Source organism: Schistocerca gregaria, chromosome 1 (assembly GCF_023897955.1).
Source record: "Schistocerca gregaria isolate iqSchGreg1 chromosome 1, iqSchGreg1.2, whole genome shotgun sequence".
Taxonomy (NCBI): Eukaryota; Metazoa; Arthropoda; class Insecta; order Orthoptera; family Acrididae; genus Schistocerca; species Schistocerca gregaria.
The window spans coordinates 688782263-688808298 of record NC_064920.1 but is presented as its reverse complement, the minus strand read 5'-3'; the positions used below and the strand labels follow the sequence as shown (position 1 = coordinate 688808298).

The window sequence follows — 26036 nt, the reverse complement described above, 5'->3', positions numbered from 1 at the left end:
CTCACAGACCTGTACTGCAATGGTGAAAAAGATATTTGATAACAAGCTCTCAGTTCGCTTTATAGTGTTATGTTCAGTCTGAAGATTTTAATTCTCCATCCTTTCTATCACATTTAACACAATGCTGAAGTTCATAAAACACACTTTTACCACAATTTGAAATATAACATATAGTCACAAATGCTCACATTTATTTGTACCTCATAAACATCAATATGCAAGTATTCATTAGATGCAATAGGCTCACCTCAAAAACCTGGCCAGCTGTTGTCACATTTGAGTCACAGATAAGTTCAAGTTTTTGTCCATTAAGCAGAATTACTATCACTTTTCGCTTCTGAGGAACCTTTAATTAAAAAAAAATATATTGTTAAACATAACATCCACAGCAGAAAAATGCAAACATTGTTCTCATGTAGAATTACAGATGACGAGAAATTATAAAAAATGCTGTTACTACCTAGAAAGCCAGCAATATGAATAGTTTTCAATGTGATAAGAATCCTGTATGTTTAATTAAAATGAACACAGACAATACAATTTCATACAACATCTTTTATAATAGCATTCTTTTTCTCTTTTTAGCTGCAAGTGACTTCGTGAAGCACCAGAAGTAGACATCAATGGACATAAACTATAGGAAAAATTTCTTGGGATAAAGCTGGCTGAAGGTTAAGATTGGGTTAGCACATAAAAAAAATTATCATCAAGCTCCATTTGGCATGTTTTGCACTCTCTCAAACAAATATCTTTTAAGGCAAGGCAGCTAAAGTAAACAAAGTATGTATTCAGCACAAGGGAGCAGCTTGAACACACTAGACTCTCGCTAATCCGGCTCTCATTAGTCCGGCCTCTCAGTAATCCGGTGCACATCCAAAAACACATGCACAATGAATTATCAAGCACAACAATGCTCAGTTAAACAATGCTTTATATAATGTATTTGAAATTGTAACTTTCTTTACAGTTCGGAATCATGTCTTTCAAAAGGAAACACTAGACCTCAAGCAGGAACTCGTTAGATAAGTTAAATCGAGGTTCTTCGCAGAAAGCCATTGCTGCTGAGTTCAATGTTGGACAAGCAACTATTTATGACATCCAGAAGAAAGATGATGTTATTTGATAGTACTCAGTACAAATGGATAGTGAGTTGGGAAAACGGGAGGTTCTGCGAAAGAGTGAGAATGAAAAACTGGACATAGCTGTCTAAGGATGGCTCATACAACAACGCAGTAAAGGAATTCCAGTCAGTGGCTCAATTATAAATGAAAAAGCAGCTGCATTTAGCAAATGACTTGGCAGTAGTAACTTGTTTGCAGCAAGCAAAGATTGGCTATCAAACTGGAAGAAACGACTTGGTATTCGGCAGCTGGCAGTCACTGGGGAAAGCCACTCAGCTAACAATAAGGATCTGATGAGTTTGTAAGCAAGATATGGAAGATAACAGAGGAAAAAGATTTAACTGCTGATGCCTCATATAATGCTGATCAAACAGGACTCTTTTTACAAGATGCTTGCTTCAAAAACATTAGCTGCCAACAAAGAGAAGGAAGCTCATGGTTACAAGCAACAGAAACAGCACGGAACATTAACTGCTTGTTGTAATGCAAGTAAAACTCATAACTACCACTTGTGGTTATTGGAAAATTCCAACACCCATGTTGTTTTCAACGCATTGACATAAATACTCCACCAGCGCAGTTGTGTGCTCAGAAGAACTGTTATTAGTTTCATGTTCCATGCCTCCATTGTACAATAAACCTTAATGATGTGGAATGAGTCATATCTGAAATTCTTCAGAAACTAAAATACATGTTACATCACTAATAAGTGCACAGGATTTTCTTTAACTACTGAATGCACAAAAATGTTATCTCAATTGATATACTATGTCATTCATTGTTCACCACAATAAAGATGTACTGCATGCACCTGAGAAATGGGAATAATTTTTTGAAAGCTGTTTCTGATTACTTGGATAAATATCACATGCCAGGTTAACCAATCAACTTCTCATACTGGAAAACAGTAAACTTGAAACACTATGGTTAAAAAAAGCAACAAACATGCCATACCAGATGGCATTAAACATCTTTCATAAGTATTCAGAGCAAAAAATGGTCCATGACAAATCACCCTATACGTAGATACGTACACTCAGGAAAGAAAGATGTATTAAGGTAGGGAAAGTGTGATTAATGATCACCAATGCCCAAGTAAAAATGAGTCCCTCAGCACTCTATTCACAGAGCTATAACTGGCAACGAGTGTAACTAAGTGCAGAATGCAAACCACTGACTGTAAAATTATGGGATTTTGTGGCCATATTTAACTAGCTACTATAAGATATGAAACTCTGTTCGTTCAGCTGTTTGTCTTGCCAGCCAATTTGACCTTCTTTATGTAAAAATTTTTGTGCCACACAATGAACACGTGTGTTAGGACTGGATTTACACTTCAGGCTGAAAAAGAATTAAGCATTTACAATACAGTTAAATTACATGTACTACTTATTGTATGAAAATTACATACCGTACACCTGACAGGCAGCTGAATAAACTTGCTGGGATGAGTAGAACGAACGATGAACTCTGGCCCAATGCAGGTGTTTGGTCCACAGTACTTGGCTGTGTTGTTATTTTGTGACACTGCACCCGATTGGGCTCTGTAGAGTCTCGAAGGTGCCCTCTGTACAACGGCTTGTCTTCGTGGAGGTGTGACGACAGGTGCACTATGAACAAACCACTCACATTGTCAGCTTCAGCTCTAAATATGCAAAAGAAATAACAGCAGGCTGGTTTTAGGTACTGTACCTCAGTTTTAAGGGGCTCACTGCAAGGTGTCTGGGCAGGCTGCTGGTGCGACCCAGTGCTGCGTCCTTTTCGGGGCGGCTGAGCAACGATCGGCAGTTTGTTACAGTCTGCAGCTGAATGAAAATGCAAACCAGTCAACTGAAGCCACAAAACTCCACCTCTGTCAATCATCCTTTCATCATATACAAGAGGTTTTATCAAGGTCATAATTTGGAGTAGAAATTAAATAATTAGTTACATGTTACCAGTAAACAGCAAACAATATGTTAATATGCTCATTTGTTTACGTATTTTGGTTTCAGATGTAAATACTCTGTTCAAGATGTACAAAAGGAGGGAGTACTTCTAAGAATGGTGATACTGGCTTCTATATCATTCTTCAACAGAAATCAGCTATTATTAGAATGGATTAATAACACTGTTCATTTATCAACTTTTAATGATTCTGAAGTTTTTAGTATGAACCTAGTGGCAGTTGCATAGAGACTTTGACTGACTAGTTAACTGAGTGTCAGGTAATTGAGTCAAATTCAGAGTGTTGCTTAAAGTCATACTGTAATAGAAAATAAATCAGGTCAGGTCTCCTATTCTTTTATAAGTATACAGACCTGTTTATTTCTAATGGTTTACATCAGTTTACAGCTTGAAAATTTAGCTGTTTCTCGACATAATCACCATTTCTGTCGATACATTCTTGTAGATGCTGTGGCATTTTTTGTATGCCCATGTCATACCAGCTGGCCGCCATGCTGTTCAGAAAGTTATGAACCTCTTCTTTCACCCCGTCGTGTGAGCTGAATCACTTTCTGGCCAAATGTTCTTTTAACCTAGGTAACAGGTGATAGTCCTGGGCGCCAGGTCAGGACTATAGGGTGGGTGGGTGATTATGTTCCACTGAAACTGTTGCAGGAGAGCAACGGTTTGCCGAGCGATGTGTGCACGAGCATTGTCATGGAGAATGTGTATGCCCTTGTTCAACATTCCTCTTCTCCAGTTCTGGATTGCCCGTTTGAGTTTTTTTCAGTCTCACAGTACCTGTCATCATTAATTGTGGACCCAGCGATTCAGCTCCGACGACGAGGTGAAAGAAGAGGTTCATAACTTTCTGGACAGCGAGCTGGTATGACATGGGCATACAAAAAATGCCACAGCGTCTACAAAAATGCCTTGACAGAAATGGTGATTATGTCGAAAAATAGCTAAATGTTCAAGCTGTAAATTGATGTAAACCTTTGTAGAAATAAACAGGTCTACGTACTTATAAAAAAATAGGAGACCTTACTTTTGGGATTAGCCTCATACTAATGTATATGTACTGTGATAATGAACGTCATATCTCTAATTGTTCAAGGTGTTCTGTTTTTTTCTGAAGAAGAGTGTAAAAAAAGGCTTTGAAATTACATATGGCGTGTAATGGTACTTGAATTACGTAACCATTACGGCACCTCAACTCAACCTCTCGATACCGGCAATATTCTACTGTGTTTCTGTAAAGTAGTTGACATATTTCTGAGACAACATTCAGATTTGATTTCATTAATGTAGAGGTACTTTGAACCATCGATATGCTTATATTGCAATGATATTATTCTTATGTGAATTCTTTCTTTTGTCACTATGATCCTTGACGTACTTGTAACTCTGATTTTTGGGCACATAAGCGATTATTACTTATTAGTTAGAGAGTCGGACCTTGAGAAGGTCAAGTCTTGGACGTCATGTTGGAAAGACGCATATTGTAGCCAGTTTATAAAATGTGAACTTTAACAGTAAGGAAGATATTATCAAGTATGTTTTGTATTGTGAAGTGATGTTTGGTGTGTTATGTGATATTGCCATAAAGGCAATTGAAGGAAGTGTAACTTAAATTCAGAGTGCTGATTACTTTTTCACATCACCATTGTCCTGCAAAAGTGTAATCTTCAAGAATGGTTTGTGAAGCGCACCTACAAAACTTTTGAATGTCGCAGAATAAAATTTAGGCTTTGCATCCGAGCTTGGAATCATCACCACCTAGATTTTCGACGATTGAGCCATGATTTTACAACAAGACCAGCATGGGAAACATGAAAAGATGAATGCCTAGTTTATTCTTTATTACATGAAATGACTTCATTAACTGTGCTCTAATGACACCTGCCACATAATATGGCTGTTGTTGGCCAAAAATGCAGTATTTAGCAGCGTTGGCAACACCACAATCAGTATTAAATTTTGACCTTTGTTGTGGTAGGGTAGTTAGAGGCAGAAGCGTGGAAAATGAATAGCTAGGAATAATGATAGTTTCGTATGTTTGGCATTACTTCACTTCTCAAATACGCTGTGTTTATGTATTTATTGGTGATGTAGCTTTCAAAGTTCTGGAAGTCCCGAGAGTGAACACAGTATTAACGTACTTCAAACCCGCTTTTGTTTTCGACCTATGCCACTAGTGAGCTGCCATCTTGTAATCTATCATAATTTGTGATCTATTATGCTTATAAAAACCAACGACAGTACACATTTCACTGTCTAATGCGATGAATGTGAACTCACTGACAGAAATAGCCATAGCATCGCATCAGCGTTTTACCTGTTAACTTAACAACATACTGCTGATACTGTACTAGTGTTGAGAACAGAACACTAGCTGAGGCTGGTCTCTCTCTCTCTCTCAATAATTGTCATGCAAGTGGCAAGAGAGATGTGCACATAGTGCTGACATAATCTGACCAGTTCATGTAACTGACTCAGAATCGCTATAGCTATGAAACCGATTGACAGTTGGAAGTAATGGAGATAATTCTTTCAGGAGTTTCATACAGCTTTTCACAGTAGGGCACATTCCCAGCACATCACATATACATCGCCCGCGCGCAGTGGTCGCGCGGTTAGAGGCGCCATGTCGCTAATTGCGCGTCCGCAGCTCGTGATCTCGCGTTCTCGCTTGACGGGCACGGGGTCCCTGGTTCGATTCCCAGCGGGGTCAGGGATTTTCCCCTGCCTCGAGATGACTGGGTGTATGTGTTGTTCTCATCATTTCATCATCTTTCATGAAAGTGACGAAATTGCGCTGAGCAATGGTTGGGCATTTGTACGGACGCTGATCACCTCGCAGTTGAGCGCCCCAAATACCAAACATCTTCATCATCGCTAATTGCGCGGCCCCTCCCGCCGGAGGTTCGAGTTCGCCCTCAGGCATGGGTGTGTGTGTGTGTTGTTCTTAGCATAGGTTAGTTTAAGTTAGTTTACGTAGTGTGTAAGTCTAGGGACCGATGACCTCTGCAGTTTGGTCCCTTAAGAACTTACACACATTTGAACCTATACATGACTGCACCCAATAGCAAAAATGGCTCTGAGCACTATGGGACTTAACATCTGTGGTCATCAGTCCCCTAGAACTTAGAACTAATTAAACCTAACTAACTTAAGGACATCACACACATCCATGCCCGGGGCAGGATTCGAACCTGCGACCGTAGCAGTCGCGCGGCTCCGGACTGAGCGCCTAGAACCGCTATCATAGCGGATAGGAAGAGCGTCGTGACTGCCATTACAGTGAACTACAATGGGTGTCTCTCCTACCAAGCAAAACTCCCCAACGCAACCCTCTCCGATTTAGCAGTAAGATGGCCCAGTGCATAGCCCATCAAAAACTGAACACAGATCAAGCTGGAAAACAGGAAGTAGGTGTTCTAGATTGCGGGAAAAAAAAGCAAAATAGAACAGTGAACGTCCAAAGTTAACAAGTGCAACAATGAGAGGCATGGAAGAGCGACGATGCCGTGGTTAAGTGGTCATGGTGTTGGACTGCAAATTGAACGAGCTGGACATTCTCGTGACAGTCTTTTTTTTTTTCACGACATCATTAAGTATCCGTCCGGTCATTGAAATGTTTTTGCTACTTGTCATACAATACATTGAATATAGAATATGATTCATGTGGTAAATTTTGGAAATTTGTGGTAAGGTCTTATGGGACCAAACTGCAGAGGTGATCGGTCCCTAAGCCTACACACTACTTAATCTAACTTCAACTAACTTACACTATGGACAACACACACGCCCAAGCCCGAGGGAGGACAGGAACCTCCGACGGGGGGAGCCGTGCGAGTCGTGACAAGGCGCCTTAGGCCTCAGACCGCACAGCTGCCCCGCGCGGCAATCATGTAAGAATCATTAACGTCGCAAATAAATGTGCTGAATAGTGAGAGTAGGCGAGATACCAGATAGACGTCTCACAGAAATGACAGCAAATAAACGGGTATGAACTATGTTACAACACAGGATCTCAAAAGTCAAAACTTTCAAAACGGAACTCGACTTCAAAAACGTTAAACATGATTAGACAGAAACTGTGTGACTGTGAAACAGTTGCGTGCATATGTTGCAGCGTATGTGACAAATTATTATGTTTTCATCATTTTCGCACTAATACGAACACAAAATCGGGCAAGCAGGCATATGTCACTCACTTAGCAGGCGTACAAATTAGGTGCGTCGATGAGTGATTCATATTTATAACACACGTACTGTCACTGTATATGACACGCCAGACGTGTTTTCCTGTGGAGGATTCAGTTTACTTGTCGCCTTGTCATCAAACGTTTGCAGTTCCCATTCGAAAGCCACTTCGTAATACGTGCTACTTGCGTAGAACAAAGAGGAGGACGTGCGTCTGAAGGTTCTTTCCTTATACCTCGCTGTTGCAAATGGACGTTACACCACGAGACACAAATTTGAATACAGCGGGGAAAAAAAATAATGGCACGAGGAGGCGTAGAACACGCTTTGCAGTCCAACATCGTGACCACTTAACCACGACGCTGTGTTTCTGCTCTATGTTGAATTTCTTGTGCTTGGACCGTTCACTGTTTCTATTTTGCTTTTTTGTTTTTCGCAGTTAAGTAACCGTCCCGTTTTTATTCTTGATCTTCACTGGACCCTCTTACCACATAACCTGAGGGGGGGGGGGGGGGGGGGTGCGATGGGGAGTTTCCCTTGTAAGAACTCATCAGGTGCATTTTCTTTCGTGTTTTAGCAGATGTTTACCATTTCGGTTTTGCATTGTATAGCTGGAGTCAGTACAAACAATTACTTCTCGTCATTCTTGCGACGCCCAGCAAGAGTTTGTTTCCCTTTACAAACAAAATTATTTTTAAATGGAATTTCATCTGCTCATTCGATAGAGTTCTCCCAAGTTAGACTGTGTAGTATTCGTTTTATTGATATGTATTAACAAGAACATGATGACATGAAGAATAAACAGCAATGCAGCGTCGACTCTAGCGCTACGTGCATGCCGGCAGCAGTTAGCGCGGGCCAGGGCAGTCCTGTCGCTCTGTCGCTGCTGCAGTTATTCTTTCAGTTTTACAGTTCCTGTTAAAACATACCGATATAACAAATATCGCACTAGGCCAGTGGTTCCCATCCTGGGGGTAAATACCACCCGAGGGGTAAAACTAGGTTTTGTAGGAAGAAAAAACACGAAGAGTTAGATAATAGTTCAGTCACGTAACTAACTTGCTTCAAAAAATCAATTTCACTATCTCATTGGACTAATAACCGTAAGACAGGTTGCTAATTCTAAAAGTGTCAAAAATAAGCATCAACGCATAACGGTACGTGGTGGGGACCACAGCGAATGTATTAACGACAGACATTTTGGAACAAGGCGCGCAGTAGGCGGTGACAATTAGCTGCAGCTGGTTACTTGCTGTATTGGTGCGGCAGTTCACTGTTTACTCCACCGAGTCACCGGCTCGCTCGTTGTTCTTTCGTTAGTCAGTGGTTAGCTCGCCACCCAAATCGACGGACACGGAGTGAGTGCCTCCGATTTCAGAACCTTCTCAACGTATTTCGGGTTGAGATGAGAAAGACGAACAACTAAGTGAAGTTTTTCCTATTTAAGCGCTATCTGTTGGGTAAGAAATTTCTAATTAACAGCACTGCCTTTTGCTTACTATTGGGCATAAATAGCTGAGTCGATAAGATATAAGTAGGTGCGTAAATTTCTTTTTCATCTGTATTTCTGTTGCCACTGCACTGTAATCCTAAAAAGATCACTCACTGTAAATGACGTACACAGCTGCAATCTAAAAATTACTTCACAGTAAGGACAGAAATGGATTCAGCCTGTGCCTCACGCCGACTTTTTCACTGCAAAATAAACATCAGCGACACAGGTCTTTGATTTCTGAAGTGGACTAATTGTGATTATAAGGTTGTGAGTCGGGGAAATAAATGGCGAGAAAAATCCGTATATAAGTCAATGAGACGTATTTTGTTACAACATTCCTGTTACCACAAAAAGAGAAAGTATTCACTATCGCCGCGCGAGACAGCCGAGCGGTCTAGGGCGTCTTGTCACGGTCAGCGCGGCTTCCCCCGTCGAAGGTTCGAATCCTTCCTTGGGCTTCGGTGTGTGTGTCCTCGTTAGTTTACGTTAGATTAAGTAGTGTGTAAGCTTAGGGACCGATGACCTCAGCAATTTGGTCCCATAAGACCTTACCACAAATTTCCAAAATTTATTCACTATGAACACACTGTGATGAGTGACTTCGCTTGTGATCAAGGACACAACAGATTTAATATCTGGTCATGTTTCGAAAGAAAGCCCTCCCCATTTATCACAATGCGTGTGCTCGCCAAGCTGGCTCCTGAAAACGCCTGATCTAGGCGTGTATGAAAAAGGGATGACAGCACAGCTCCTATAAATCGCAGTTCGCACTGCTCAAACTCATTGTCACAATTCTTTGTGGCAGTCGTTTTCGCCCTATCATTCACAGAATCATGTACGCATCTCGATTTGATTCAAAGAAATCTGAAAGCTGGGACATCTGCTGCGGCGCTAAAAAAAATTCTTTGTGTAAAGGAAAAAAAGCTAATTACTCGGTGAAATAGTTTTCTTTCGGAAAAATGATTTACTTTTTGCATAAAAAATTAAAAGCGACAAATTTTGGATACGCATGTTTTTTAGCTATACAGTCGTTGTCAAAATATGGCAGGGAAACTATTCGGCATAACTATTTGATTCTTTTGCATATTAATCTCATATCGCAGTCTGATAATGAAGTGGCTATGTTTTCATTACTGGTCATATTTATTACGATTCTTCGAAGTAAAGTAACTCATTTCCTGCTGCCCGAAGAATATGAAGTGAATTATGAGCAAAGTTTTTTTTTTCGAAATGCGTCCCACAACCGTCTCTACAAGCCTTTCGATAATTTTTGCACTCATCCGTAAGTTATTTCTGAATGTCATCCCATCCTCCATTTTATAGGTATGTAGAAGGTTGTACCCGTGTATTTCTTACTTTAAGAACTTCATGCACCCACCAACGTTTATAAGCAATGCTGCTACTTTTCGGTTCTTGCATTCTACGTCATATATTCCTGCAAACGAAAGTAGCAAAGATATCGAAACATTTTTTTTTATGTTCATAATAGACCAATATCTATTTCTTGTCAGTGGAGATTCTTTTACCAGTCTGATGTATAATTTCAAAGCAACCTAAAAACAACTGAATACGTTAAGGCGCGTCCACACTGAGCGCTCCACGTTGAACACGTTCCGCATGTTGTCGGTACGTCAAAGGAGTAGAGGGTTCAGGCTCACTTATTTTGGGCGGAGCTACGCCACGCCGTGCATAGTGGTTCAAATTGGATCGACACAGCCTCGCAGCTGGAGTAAGTTAAGACTGCAAATGCCGCATTTATTGCTGAACAGTTGAATTTTGTTTTTCCCATTGTCCCTCGAAGGCTTAACATCTGTTGTATAAGAATCACGAATAATGGACACAGATTGCACAACTGCAATATCCTAGGCGCTCAGTCCGGAACCGCGTGACTGCTACGGTTGCAGGTTCGAATCCTGCCTCGGGCATGGATGTGTGTGATGTCCTTAGGTTAGTTAGGTTTAATTAGTTCTAAGTTCCAGGCGACTGATGACCACAGATGTTAAGTCGCATAGTGTTCAGAGCCATTTGAACCATTTTTTGAACTGCAATATCAAGCAAACTTTTTGCCACCGGCAGATTCCTTTATGAATTTCATGTACCTGTTCAAGATTTTCAAAATATATCTGCTATTGTCATCGATGTATGCATATTGTTCTGCGCCTCATAGGTTTCGCATGCGGCATCACTGGCGACCCAATGGCAGTCACCATTTAGTTTTGTTTTTATGTGATACTTATTGTCCTTAGGATACCACAATTTCTGCTTTTTTCTTTGTAAAAACCTGTAAGTTGCACAATTTCTTTGCAGTTACACTCCATACTTAGAGGGAAAACACTGCCGCAATATCACTATCAAACACTCACTGGGTGACTGCACATGCATTAAGCCATTTATGCAATATGTGCTATGCGGTAACTTATTAGACTGTACGAGGTGCATTCAAGTTCTAAGGCCTCCGATTTTTTTCTAATTAACTACTCACCCGAAATCGATGAAACTGGCGTTACTTCTCGACGTAATCGCCCTGCAGACGTACACATTTTTCACAACGCTGACGCCATGATTCCATGGCAGCGGCGAAGGCTTCTTTAGGAGTCTGTTTTGACCACTGGAAAATCGCTGACGCAACAGCAGCACGGCTGGTGAGTGTGAGGCCACGGGGAGTGTCTTTCATTGTTGGAAAAAGCCAAAAGTCACTAGGAGCCAGGTCAGGTGAGTAGGGAGCATGAGGAATCACTTCAAAGTTGTTATCACGAAGAAACTGTTGCATAACGTTAGCTCGATATGCGGGTGCGTTGTCTTGGTGAAACAGCACACGCACAGCCCTTCCCGGACGTTTTTGTTGCAGTGCAGGAAGGAATTTGTTCTTCAAAACATTTTCGTAGGATGCCCCTGTTACCGTAGTGCCCTTTGGAACGCAATGGGTAGGGATTACGCTCACGCTGTCCCAGAACATGGACACCATCATTTTTTCAGCACTGGCGGTTACCCGAAATTTTTTTGGTGGCGGGTGAATCTGTGTGCTTCCATTGAGCTGACTGGCGCTTTGTTTCTGGATTGAAAAATGGCATCCACGTCTCTCCATTGTCACAACCGACGAAAAGAAAGTCCCATTCATGCTGTCGTTGCGCGTCAACATTGCTTGGCAACATGCCACACGGGCAGCCATGTGGTCGTCGGTCAGCATTCGTGGCACCCACCTGGGTGACACTTTTCGCATTTTCAGGTCGTCATGCAGGATTGTGTGCACAGAACCCACAGAAATGCCAACTCTGGAGGCGATCTGTTCAACAGTCATTCGGCGATCCCCCAAAACAACTCTCTCCACTTTCTCGATCATGTCGTCAGACCGGCTTGTGCGAGCCCGTGGTTGTTTCGGTTTGTTGTCACACGATGTTCTGCCTTCATTAAACTGTCGCACCCACGAACGCACTTTCGACACATCCGTAACTCCATCACCACATGTCTCCTTCAACTGTCGATGAATTTCAATTGGTTTCACACCACGCAAATTCAGAAAACGAATGATTGCACGCTGTTCAAGTAAGGAAAACGTCGCCATTTTAAGTATTTAAAACAGTTCTCATTCACGCCGCTGGCGGTAAAATTCCATCTGCCGTACGGTTCTACCATATCTGGAACGTATTGACAATGAACGCGGCCTTATTTTAAAACAATGCGCATGTTTCTATCTCTTTCCAGTCCGGAGAAAAAAAATCGGAGGCCTTAGAACTTGAATGCACCTCGTACATTGCATGGTGACACAGTGCGGTATTTACTTGTTGCTTGTCTCTTCCGCAATGCCGGGTCTGAGAATCCCATTTCGCGTAGAATTCATAATGCCTGGGAAATAATGTACTGCAAGCACCGCATTCGAGATGCAATGCTACGAACTCATATGAGTTGCAGCTTTGCGACAGTGAGTCGCAGGTTTGTGTCTGAGAGCTTACTGGGCTTAAGGCTACTGGAAACGTACACTTTTATCCTCTCCGTCTCTGTCTCAGACGTAAACATGGTCCTGCTACTCTGACCAGATCTTCTCTTTCCTTTACCAGCTTATCTAGAGAGCTGCGGTAAACCAAAAATCTAAATGTCTCGGGTTTGATCACTGGTCAATCCTAAGATTTTTATCGCTCGCTTATGATATCTTTCCCCTCTGACAATGTTAGTTGATGTGAAAAATGACGAGTTACGCCCAATCTATTGAAACCACGTCATCTGTGAATTTGAAGCTACAGCTGCCACTGAGGTCAACGACTGTATATGCCAGATGCTTACGACTATTCAAGGGTGCAGCAGGATCGATATCAGGGGGAATATCGGCAGAACGAAAGAAAAGAGCAAAAAATAAGTAGCAGAGAAGTGAGCAACAGGAGAAGGATTGTGTACCTAGTATACCATATTCCTTAAGGCCAAGGAGGCAGCCAATATGTTTTATATTTTATGATTCCTGCGACTTTGTTTTTTGTGTTATGTAGACTGTTAAAGTAATCGTGTGTTGACATATGTTTATGTTAAGATAAGTATTATCTTTAATTGTTGTGTGATAAATCCTGCTCAGATATAGAAGCAGGCTTCTGGGCGGAGGGGAAATGATAACGATCCCTGTCCTCGGGTTTCAGTTCGGTCAGGTTGAGGAAGGGAGAATGTTAGTTTTGGCGGTGCTTTACCTTTTTGCCTGAAACAGTGTAGGGGCAGTGCAAGATCGTCACCTGCACGGAGGAGTTTTGTTTTCCAGGCAGCAGGATGCGGTATTGTCTAGTCTCAAGTGGACGTTAAGTTTGGTATTTAATGTTTGGGAACTACGGAACGAAATAGCGAAGTTGGAAAAGATGTTTTCGGGTTTACAACGGTCAGCAAGTAGCAATACAGCACTCGAGCAAGTGTCAGAAGAGCACAAGAAGTTACTTGAGGCGTACTGTGCTCGAAGCAGCGGATGCTGGAACTATTAAGTGTAGTATCGTAGACAGCGGATGCAAACGAAGTGAGTGAACTGAATAAGACAGCTGAAGGCAAACGTAATTGACGAAAGAAATCGGGCAACTGTAGAGTGAGATTCCATACGGATTAAGTTTGGAGAATGACGCGCTGCACGACACATGCATACTTTGACAACTAGCTAGAGAGGAGATGGATTATGTCAGGGGATTAATTATTACTGTACACTGGGACTTAGAGGCGGTTCAAGCGTGGATGAAAGTGTTCGGTGCAAGAATAACGCTAACAAGATTGTTTCAGTCACTGGGAGATAGTATCTGGAATGCAAGAGTGGAGCTAACGAGCTTGGAGGAAACCGTTTATCAGGCACTACATGGGCAACAGAGTTCGTTCTATTGTCACCCGAACAATATCCGAAGGGGTTAGGGAAGTGCAGAAACAATTACCAGCTGAACGACAGTTAGTAGCAGAGCCAAGCAGTCAGAACTTATTTTTCCTGTACCATGGAGCTACGGTGGAAGTATGAATGGGTAGAGCACAGACGTATGTGTCAGTGAAGGCATGACGGCTGACAAGCGCACACTGTTAGGTGTTACACAGTGCACGCCTCTACAGTAAGACCCAAAAGCGTGGGGAAGATTTTGCAGATAAAAGAGGGTGGTGTGTTACAGATGACGAAAGATGGAGATCAGCATACGGTAAGGACCGAGAGTTAGCTAAAGCAACGTCAGTGTGAGGTGGTAACCATTATGTCCTACTCATAAGGTCCAAATGGGAGGAAATGCATGTGCCACACAGTTGTTTAGGGGCCTGGTAGAGGGTCGATCATGCTAAACGGAGATGATGCAACCAAAGCCGTACTTATAGCGAGCATTTGTACATTGGCTGTTCCTGGTGCTTGACGAAATAATAGTGGTGGAAAGTTGCTATGAACAAGAGAAGCTCACTTAAGGCAAACACTTAAGAGTTAAGAGACAGTGTGTTGTTGATTAATGAAGCTGTGTGTGATATTTGGGATCCACATTTCACTTACCAGCTACAATGATGGAAGTTACTCTTTTAAACATAACGTAACTGCAGCTGTACTGGCGAGAAAAGCCGTTAGAGATGTTGCCGAAGCAAAATTTACCTTATTGAGCGACACCTGAGGACCAAGTATAGTTCATTCACTGACTCAGATGATAGCACACAGCAAGGGTGGTCAACAGCTAATGCAGCACACTGAACAGTGTCAGAATGGTACAATGGGTAACCTTAGCCTCGAGTGTCCCAGTTCCTAGCGCCACAGTGACTCTGACATTGCTTTGCGTCGCTTTTATTTATATGAGACAGTGAGCAGATTGGAAACCCAAGCCGTGGGTAATCCAGGTTCTAGTGGACTGTATCCCCTATGCAAGAGATGGAGAATGAATTCGTAGAGCTTAGGGGAGACGAGAAGTGGCTGTAAAAGTTAATGTAGTAAATGCATTGTGTTTAAAATGCGAGGTTGATATAATCTTATGAGTGTGCCACTTATGTTACAGATCAATAGTGGAAGTAGGTACTGAGCAAGACCTATGGGACTGGGTCTTCTCCATGGAGAGGAGCAATGTAGCGACACTGCTTAGTTTTAAGTGAAACTTTTAGGAATTTGTAAGGGCCGTCAAGCATTGCATTAGTTACTGCTGACTGGTATGCACAATGTGGTAACACACAGTTTATAGCAACACAACATGATTGCAAGATGGGCTAGCCGCGATCGGAAAAACCTGCACTACGCAGTGGTTGTGGGCAGGGTGATGTAACAAAACCAGAGCAAGAACCACGTTATAGCTATGTGGTCGGAGGCTGGTTAATAGTGCAACAACTGCTCCCTGAAACCACATAAATAGCGTCTTCATTCGGAGTCTGACAGTACCATCACGTAGCCCGGGCCACACTAGATGACAAGATAACCAGGCACCGCCAACTGCAGTCATGTGTTAGAAGTTGGGCCAGCCGCCTTCTGCACTACGTCTGCCTGTGACCTTGATGACTCAGCCCCACTGACCTGTCATCTGCACCTACTAGAGGGCAACAGGTTGTATCTTGTGCATGGCAGTCTTCCCTCGTCTCCACAGTGTATTGTAGGCTGGGCCTGAATCGCCTAGATGCGGGTGCTCAATAGCAGAATGCAGTCACAGAAAGAAGCAGAAACGCCCACTGACAGACCACCGGCCACTGCCGAGCTTGCCACCAACAACACAGGGCCCTGATGCGTGCAGCTCTTCACCGGCGCGGAAGACAGCCACCTGCTGGCCATAGAGGGGCACGACTGCCCCACACTGTCAACGTGTAACTGAAGTCTAATAAAATATTACTCTCGACCACCAGTCTGCTACTGAGTCCCACTAAAGCACTGGATATACCGAGCTGAACAATCCACCATTTTGAATCCCAATTCGAGGACAGTGTTGCAAGCTTCGCGTGACGTGGAATGTGAATCAGTGAATTTTACTTAATTTTATTGTTCCACAGCGTCAAATGGTGAGCTGTGCAGCTCCAAACTGATCAAATAACAGCAGATCTGGGCGCTATAAGTTTTACCAGTCTCCTTCAGACATAGATCGGCGTGAAAGGTGGCTTGTAAATTCAAGGCACAAAGATTGGACACAAAAATCCAGCAGCTATCTGTGTAATGGAAGTAAACAAGCTTCGTCTCCTTCGTTTTGAAGATAGATGTGCTCACAGAGCGGTGGTAATGAAATTACGTATGTAAGAACTGTGTTTATTTTAATCTTGCTGTGCATATTATGTTTACATAACACGATGTAACAATCTAAGTTTCAAGTACGCTACTTTTATTGATTTTAATTACAACAACTGTACAAGACCACAAGTCGTCCCGTCTTTACATGAATATCTATGTACACTACTCTTTTACAATATGGCTGATTGACGTGATGTGTATTTATCAATTGCTCCGAATCAGTTAGTTTACTGCTTTTTCAATCAGCTTGATATTACTGTCATTATCTGACTGGCACCCAATACTATTTTAATAACCTGCCAGGTTGGTTTAGCTTTATTCATAGATTCACAAAAATGTTTCTCATTTCCCAGTTTTTTTTTTAATAACTTCTGACAGATTTTTCTTAAAGCTTTTGAAACAGTCAATAAAACTGGGATTAGTAATATACTTCGAATACTCATGCAATTCCCTCTTGTGCTGACATGAAATTTTTATATCTGTTATGTTCCATTTTAGCATTAGTCCGTAATTGTTTACGAATGCAACTTTAACTCACCGTAAACTTAAATGGATGTATCATGTATAAACCAGGAAACACTGTTAACACATTTTAACAGTATTTGGTAAATATTTACAACAGCAACGTACGACTTACATGGAACGTAATACTTGGTAATCACCTACTTTAATTTTTCTTGCCTCTTCAAGTCAAATGTAAGACAATACATTTACTTCGCTGTAATATTATCTGCGCAACCAATGTATATTTGATGGATTTTGAAGAGAACTACTTTGTGTTGGAACTAGAGCGCAAATATATACGTTATTGGATTCAGTGTGGGTTGGCTCCAGCCTTTTTTTTCTCTCACTTTCGGGGCTGATGAAGGCATATTTGGTAAAATAGTACCACTTTTTCAGTAGGTTTCTGAAAATCTTGCCAACACCTTAATCTCCCCCGTACACACAGCCCACTGCACACAGAGCAGGAATTTACACATTTATAAAATAAGTAAATTCGAGGTTAACATACACTGCAGTAAAGAAAAAGCGTTAACTCCCGTTCTCCCTGCTTGACATGAATGTTAACCGTCTACAAAATCAGGTTTCCGTCACGTGTTGTGAAGCAAACAATTGCGAAAGCCACTAGACAGCTCTTTTCGTCTTCGACATAGCGTGTGACGTCAAAATGATGTCACGCTTTCTCGAAATCTTGTGAACTGTAAGGGTATCTTGTCTGTTACGAGTTAAAAATAATATTATTGTAACGTTACACTCTCTGATTTTTCATTTTTTAGTTTGTTGTTTCTTTCATCAACCTCAATTGCGACTGTTGTTGGGTGGCCACATCCTGGTGCAGCTTTAACAAATCCCATGCTCTTCAAATCTATTTCGTTACTTATTTTTCAGATTTGAGTTATCATCATACTTTTTAAACCGATACTGACGTGCAGGGGCAGAGATATACTTCATGAACACATCGATTACACTTAAATTTTCTGATAAAGTTCAACGGAAAAAATTTAAAACAAGTACAGAATCTGGTAGAAAAGACCGGCGTAAAGTATCCCCACCCCCTCTCCTGCTCCCTCAACCGTCGTTATTGGTAGGGTTAAACATGAATTACTGTTACGAACAGCTCGGCCGAAACAATAATAACCAGTGGCATACCACGGCATTCGGGTCCAGTCGCGGTGACTCCGTATTGGATTTTATGATTTTTTTCGATTGTTATTTCAGTCTGATTAAAAGATGAAACTCCTGCAAGTGAAACGATCAGCAATGACATTTTTTGTATTTTAGCTCGTTAGGAATACATGCTGTTTATTCCAAATATGTCACGATTTCCGAGGGTTTGCTTGGGCGGGAACCTAAGAGCACTGATTAAATTGCTGCGACTGAAACGACCAGCAATGACGTTTATATTCTTGCTTGTCACAAATATTTATCTACGATCGTATCGTTAGCAAGACTTTCGTAAATTCAGCCGTCAAGACAAAGACTGCACCACGCAACAACAGACAATGAACTTTAGCACAACAGAAAATGGGCATTGATGCCGCATCTGATGTGTACCATAATTTCCATACTTCACGTTTATGTGTCACTAAATGATCACTTAAGACGAAATATACACTTAATTGCAGCAAACAAGTGTTTGTCAAGGCAGTTATTCAATGCAAATTGTCCTACAAATTATAAAAAAGGTTGCGGTGAACATTCATAATACGTCAGTATTCCAGAAGCAGATACCAGCAACACTAACAATCACATATTGGAAATATGGGCCTTTTCCACAAAAAATAACTGCAGTGACAAAATACACTGTTCCGTGAATCATTTGCTGATAAATACTTCCCGCAATGATTCACATGTGAATGTACAGCTTTCGTTATGTTTGCGCCCACAGAACACAGAAAATACAGAATTACAAAAATTCCCGCCAGACGTCACAAGCTCATCCAAACGAAGCAATCCTATTGGCCCTCGGTTCCCTGAAATACTACTGGTTATTCACGTTTCGGTACGAGTTCTACTCAGAGAATATAGATATTTTATATGGCTGTCCCTAACGATAATTTAAACATGAGCCTGTAAAGTTCCATGCGCTGCGGTAAGACAAGAGGTTCGGCAGTAATGTCACCTTTCGCAGCACGCCTGCGCATGAAGCCTATTGTGTATTGTAGTGCACGTGGTACGTTCCACGCACCAGCTGTTTCTTTCGATTGGCGCATGCAAAGAGACGAGATAACGTCATGCCGAGATAAGGAAGCAAGACCGAGGCCAAGACAGCGTATCAGTTCTGTGGAACGATCGCCACAGCTGAGTACCTATCGTCGGGGGCGTAGCTCAGATGGTAGAGCGCTCGCTTAGCATGCGAGAGGTACCGGGATCGATACCCGGCGCCTCCAATAAACTTTTATAATTGGTGTCAAATACTTACCACATACGCACAAAATGTTTGACAGATTCGTATAACTTACGAAATACAAATTTGAGTAGCAGTGATATATATTTGGTTATGTTGCTCTCAATCAAAATGTTCTTTCTTATTGTTTTGTGGACGGACGTCTCGAGTACGCGCCACTTCTTGTCACTGTTGTTGTCTATTAACACTCTCTGAACACGATTCAGCACGTTGTTGTTCTTATTGTTGGCAGAGACGCGTTTGTTTTTGGGTGCACGTAATGGATAGTTATGACTAAGCTGTGTAGTGTTCTAAATTCTTATGTTGTTTACGCGGTAGATCTTTGAAAAGTAAGTGTATCTGCAATTTATTTGTGGAAAAATGTCTGCCTTTGTAAAATGAGATGTTATTTGTAGTTTAAAAGCAAATCTGAAGGACAAGACAAGACACGCACCTTGCTTTAGAGCAACATTGCCAGTAAAAATAGTTGAAAACAACATCACGGCTCCTAATACTTCATCTGTCAAAAAAATTATAGGACGGGTTAAAAAAAGAAGTATTGATTCCAACTCCTATTGAAAGAGTCCCCTTGGGTTTCTATACACAGTTACCAACGTTCCTGGAGCTCCTGGAAGCAAGCAGAAAAAATTTCAACTACGATGCTTGTAAGCTCATTTGCCACAGTTCTTTGGATGTCGGAGATCTGTTCTGTTAATATCAAGACTTTAAAAGTGATTTCAGTGGCGTATAACAACATAATGTATTTCATTATTATAATACTTTTACTAATGAATAAATGTGTACAGGTTTTGTGTGGAATATTAATGTTTAAAATTATTTTAAAAGACTGTAGGGCGCTTGCTTGTGCTGCGAGAAGTACACGGACACGTAACGCAAGTGCACAGTGAAACTGAACGGCGCTAACGATACATTTCCATGGCTTGCAGAAAGGGTTTTACCGAGAGAAACTGAGAAGTTTCAATGTTTATAACAGCTCTGACTTTCTTCTGTCTCTCCTTTATTGCAATTTCGAATCTAAATAAGTGTTGACATGTGCTTTGGACCCGGAGGGCTATGCCGGCGGTAGCTTAGCTACCAGAAGGGTCACCCAAGCCGGACAGGCCAAAGGGTAGGAGCCAGACAAAGTGTGTCCCACAACGGCCTATCGTTCCCCCTTTCCTATCCCAAACCTGTCCTCACTATGGCCTTTTTCTGTCATTTCCATACATGGCTACACTCCATACAAATACTTTCAGAAACTACTTCCTGACACTTAAATCTATACTTGCTCTATAAGACATCAACGGCAGCGACAGCGGAGAAAGAGTCTTTGGAACGACGAAGCTTGCGGAAGAGGTACCTTTTCTCTTAGGGTACAAAAAGAGTATAACTAGTGACTGTACACCAGAGGAGCGGTTACAGACAGCGTCTGACTCATAGTGAGCGGCTAATTTTAGGCTGGCAACCTGTGGGGAAAGTAACAGGAAACTACCACATTACATTCCCAAGCAGTACAAGGTATATCTCTACATGTGAAGGATTCCACAGTTAAAACCTCCCCTCATTCGGATCTCTGGGAGGGGAACACTTAGTTAGAGGGTAGGCACATTTGAAAGGAAAAAGGGACAAGGAAGGAAGGAAAGATAAGGATTGGAACATGGAATGTGAGAATACTACTGCAAGCAGGAAAGCTAGAGAATACAAAACAGGAGATGAAAAGGAACATTAGATGCTCTTGGTTTGTGTGAAATGAGATGGGGGAGAATGAGGAGATAGAAAGTGGAGATTATAAGCTCTTTTACTCAGGGGAAATAAAAAGTGGTGAAAATGAAGCAGGAATATTGATAGATCTAAAGCTGAAAAATAAGGTGGTGAAGGTACAATATATTGATGGAAGACTGATGATACGATGGGAGGGTAGTTCAAAAGATCTGGTGTTAATACAGGTATATGTGCCAACCAGCCAGCATGGAGGCGAGGAAGTGGAAGAATATTATGAGAAAATACAAGAATTCGTCGAAAAAGTAAACAGAAATGCCTGCATTATCATCATGGGGAATTGGAATGCAGTGTTTGTGAAGGCAGAGATGAAGATACAGTAGGAAAATTTGGATTATGAATAAAAAATGAGAGAGGTGAACGATTAATTAGTTTCTGTAAAGAAAATTTATTAGCACTGGGTAACACATTATTTGAACACCACAAAAGGAGAAGTTACACATGGATATAAAGTTTGAATAGGGAAACATATCACTTGGACTACATCCTGATACAAAAAAGGTTTAGGAACTGTTTCAAGAATGCCAAAGCTTTTCCAGGAGTGGATATAAAATCAGACCACAACCTAGTAGTGGGAGAAATACAAGTGAAGGTGAAAAAGGTCTGGAGAATAAAGCAAAAGAAAGACTAAACATAGAAAGATTCAAAGAGGTAGAAAAGGCATCAGATTTGGAAAACAGATTTTTAGAAGAACGGGTAAGAGGTAGTGTCGATGAAAGTGTTAATGACAAATGGATAAAAATGAGGGGACGACTCATGGACTCTGCCAAAGAAGTACTAGGAATTAAGAGTATCCAAAGCACCAGGAAAGAGTGGCTAACAGAAAACATGTTGAAAAAGATGGAAGAGTGGAGAAAGAGCAAAAATGTAGAAACTGAAGAAGACAAAAAGAGGTAGAGAAAACTGAATAATGACTTAAGAAGAGAAACTGAAGAAGCAAGAAAAAATGGATGAAACAGAAATGTGACGAAATGGAGAAAGACGGAAAGTATGAAATGACATATAGACTGGTTAGTGAGATAGCTTTTGAACTAAAAGAAAGAGGAATAACATGGAAATATAAAGAGTGGGTGGTACTCTAGCAGAAGAACCACAAGAGGTTTTGAACAGATGGCAAGAACACACTGAATGCCTGTATAAGGGGATGAAATACAAAGCGAAATTAAGGTTGAAGAAGAGCAATATTTGCCGGAAATGGAAAGGGATTCACCATCTTGGAAGCAGAAGTAGAAAAGGTGCTGAAAGAGATCAAGAATAGGAAGGCATGTGGAATTGATTATCAGCGAGCAGAACTGTTGAAGAGTCTGGGAAAGGATGCAAGAAAAGAAATAGTCTACCTCTGCAATGAGACATATGACAATGGGGAATGGCCTGAGAACTTCCTTGCAATAGTTATGATACCAATAGAGAAAAAGAGAAACACTAAAAAATTTGAAGAGCATAGGACAATCAGTCTAATTTCTCATGCAACTAAAGTGTTGCTGAGAGTGCTGAACAAAAGTCTATACGGCAAGCTGGATAGAGGGATTGCATAGGAGCAGTTAGGACTTAGAAGAGGAAAAGGAACATGAGATGCTACAGGCCTGATAAGAGCTATAGGGAAAAGATATATGGAAAAAGGTGTAGAAAACTACGCTGTTTTTACAGATTTAGAAAGGGCTTTTGACAAGAGTTCAGTGGAACAAGCCAATGGGTACTTTGAAGAGGAAAAGAGTAGATTGGAAAGAGAGATGACTGATGTAGACTCTATATTTACACCAGAAAATAAGGATGAGGACTGGAAGTGAAATGTCAGAAGGAAGCAGCAATTGACAGGATGTTAAATAAGGTTGTTGCCTTTCCCTACTGTTGTTTAACGCATACCTTTAAGAGACTATTGCGAAAGGTTTAGGTGGGAAAAGAGGAAAATGTATTGGTGGAAAGAGAATAGAATGTATAAGATTTGCTGATTACGTGGTATTAGTGGCAGAAATTGAGCGGACAATGAAAAACATGCTGAAAAATCTGAATGAAGCTTGTGCAGAATATGGGATGCAAATAAATATAGCAAAAACAAAGAGTATGGTCATCAGTACAAGACGCAGATTGTCCAATATCAAAATAGGGAAATCTACCACTAACCAAGTAAGTGCATTTAAATATCTTGGAAGCACAATAACCGAAGACTTGAAATGTCACCAGGAGGTGAAAACTTGAACTGCCATAGCGAAGGAGGCATTCAACAGAAAGGGGAGACTGTTATGTGGCAAATTAGATAAATGTCTAAGGAAAAGGCTTGACAAATATTTTGTCTGGAGTGTGTCACTATATGAGGCGGAAACAAGAGGATGAAAAAAGGTTAGAAGCATTTGAGATGTGGATGTGGAGGAGAATGGAGAGAATAAGCTGGTGGAAAGAGTGAGTAATGAAAGAGTATTTGAAAGGGTTGGTGAGAGATGTCTGGACATTCATTGAGAACGAAGTGCTTGATAGCAGATGCTTTGGAAGGACTGGTTTGTGGGAGAAGACTGAGGGGAAGAAGGAGATACAAGATGATAGACAACACAAAGGGAAGAGAAAATTATGCGGATCTGAAGAGAATGGCAGAAGACCGGACAGCCTGGAGAACTACCATGTGAAAACCTACCTTTTGGCAGAACACTAACGATGATGATATGCAGCAAATTTTTGATAACACGTAATGTAATTTTATTTCATAATATGACTTATATCTCGTTTTAAATAATGTACTATCTTATTACAGTTCTCAAATTTGCCAAAATAAAAACACAATTCACGCTAATTTTCTTAGCGTGACGAAGTTTTCCAGTGATCAGTAGCAGTAGCCTCTGCATCGTCAAATGCAGCTAACACATCAAGAACTCAAGTTCACCCAGATTCATAGTTTCTGTCTAATGTTCAGACACGAACGACTTACAGTAAAATTTTACGAAGAGTTTTGGCCTAAACTATAGATGTGTGTGTGTGTGTGTGTGTGTGTGTGTGTGTGTGTGTGTGTTTTTGTGCGGTGCCTCACTTTTGCTCACTGCCTCTCCTAAACTTACAGCCTCTCAAAGGGCCAGAGAGAGAGAGAGAGAGAGAGAGAGAGAGAGAGAGAGAGAGAGGCCTCAGTTTTCTTTTTAGCGTTGTCAGAGACACCGCAACTTCTCTGTAGGTTAAAACCGCAACTTCTCTGTAGGTTAACTTTCATGTATAGTAATCTCAAATATCACGATACTAGTCTGAACCAGTCCGTCTACTAATTCAACGGCCAAATAACGTGTCTTGAACTGCAACACTAAACGGCGCGAATGAGTCACGTAGAAGCGCCTTTATAAGGCATGGCAGCCGTTAGCTTCGCGCCAGCAACTGCAAACCGCATCTGGTTTGTGGAATCAGATTACTGGCTTCGCCACCACTGCCGATGCGAAACACTGTGCAAGCATTCTCTTCAAGCAGGGGGCGTAGCTCAGATGGTAGAGCGCTCGCTTAGCATGCGAGAGGTACCGGGATCGATACCCGGCGCCTCCAAGCATTTTAAAGAGTTGAAGAAGTTGAAAAAATCAGCCAATCAATGAAGGTTTATCTTATATTCATAAGAAAATATAGAAAGATCAAAAACAAAACTACGTAAATGTGAAATAGGGTTTTCTCATCCTAAGGAGGCCGTAAAATGTAGACAATCTGTTACAAAAATATTTTTACAAACAAAACAAAATATTAATAGAAACGTATTTGCGAGGAATCGTACTCGCTTGTTACGGCGCATTGGATTAGATGAAGCCAAGCGGTTCTTGTCATTGACAAAACATGAACTATCCCAAGCCATGACTTTAAGACAGCAGCCAGATTACATACAGGGCGATTCACGAAGATATGCAAATATTTTATTCTAAAAGTAAAACTAAAGAAAAAAGTACATATAAACACAGGTCCACAAATGTTTAATTACGGATAATAAAAGATTTTGTCTGAAATTTAGCAACTTCGGTAACATGAAGCCATCGCAAAATTGTACGCGGTTTGACCTAACGATTTCAATTTACTATCACTGATCTGGTGAATCTAATAAAACAAGTCCCTGGCGTGTATCTGTAGTAAATTTCCAGAACCTCCAGAGAAGCAATTTTTAATTTATTACCTATGTGGCCCAATTGGTTTTTTTTTTAATTTCTGGCAACTGAAGAAAGTTTTCAACAGAAGTTGTAGAGAACGTAATTTTGGAAAATTGATGGTACTAACGTTAACTGAAACTATATGAATGTGTCAGATAATCTGCTTTTGTTGATACCACGGCACACGTGAATTCATGTTAAACCGGAAAAAAACAGAGCTCAGTGTTAAGGAAGTTGTACAGTATACATACAATTCCACAATACATTCACAATAAATGTTCAAAAGTGTCTTCATGAGGTTCAATGCATTTAGCTGCACCTGTATGAACAGATTTTGTTGCTCGTTTCAGTTTAATGGAGTTGTTCTTAATTACGTATACTGCTATCATAATGCGAGCAAGTAATGGCTTTGTCCTCATAAATTATGTCTTTCATCCATCTCCTCACACAAAAATCCATTGGTGTTAAATCGGGCGATCTGGGTGGCCAAAGACGTGTAGCAAGCAACACGTCCAATCCATTTCTGGGGAAAATGTTCATTTAAATGTACAGAAACGGGGTTGGTGAAAATACATTTGCAATCGCGTAGCAAGTGGAAAAACTTCGAGCAAGAGGGCATCTCTTCTTGAAGGGATTGTAAGTATGCCTCGCCAGTTAGACGTCTGGGAAAATGAATGGTCCGATAAAGTATGAGTTGATTATACCACACCACACATTCATGTTAAATGGTTGCTGGAAACTGCGTTGCACTGTTGCATGTGGGTTTGCTTCAGACCACACGTGCTCGTTATGTAAATTGTTTGTACCATCTCAAATAAACTGTGCCTCGTTGTTGTTGTTGTTGTGGTCTTCAGTCTTG

General features: G+C 41.1%; 1 protein-coding gene and 2 non-coding genes across 4 annotated transcripts in view; 2 read left to right on the top strand and 1 right to left on the bottom strand.

Annotated features, from left to right (window-relative positions):
* Positions 1–26036, bottom strand: part of LOC126364588 (tyrosine-protein phosphatase non-receptor type 13-like) — a 400236-nt gene that overhangs the window by 72396 nt on the left and 301804 nt on the right. For both annotated transcript variants that reach the window (XM_050008068.1, XM_050008069.1), the window contains exons 3-5: positions 2814–2926; positions 2533–2731; positions 248–346 (exon numbers count right to left, since the gene is read on the bottom strand). In XM_050008068.1, the coding sequence (XP_049864025.1) occupies positions 248–346; positions 2533–2731; positions 2814–2926 (411 nt within the window). The remainder of the gene's footprint in view (positions 1–247; positions 347–2532; positions 2732–2813; positions 2927–26036) is intronic.
* Positions 19236–19308, top strand: Trnaa-agc (transfer RNA alanine (anticodon AGC)). The gene has a single exon. It is a non-coding gene; the product is annotated as a tRNA-Ala (tRNA).
* Trnaa-agc (transfer RNA alanine (anticodon AGC)) lies at positions 24521–24593 on the top strand. The gene has a single exon. It is a non-coding gene; the product is annotated as a tRNA-Ala (tRNA).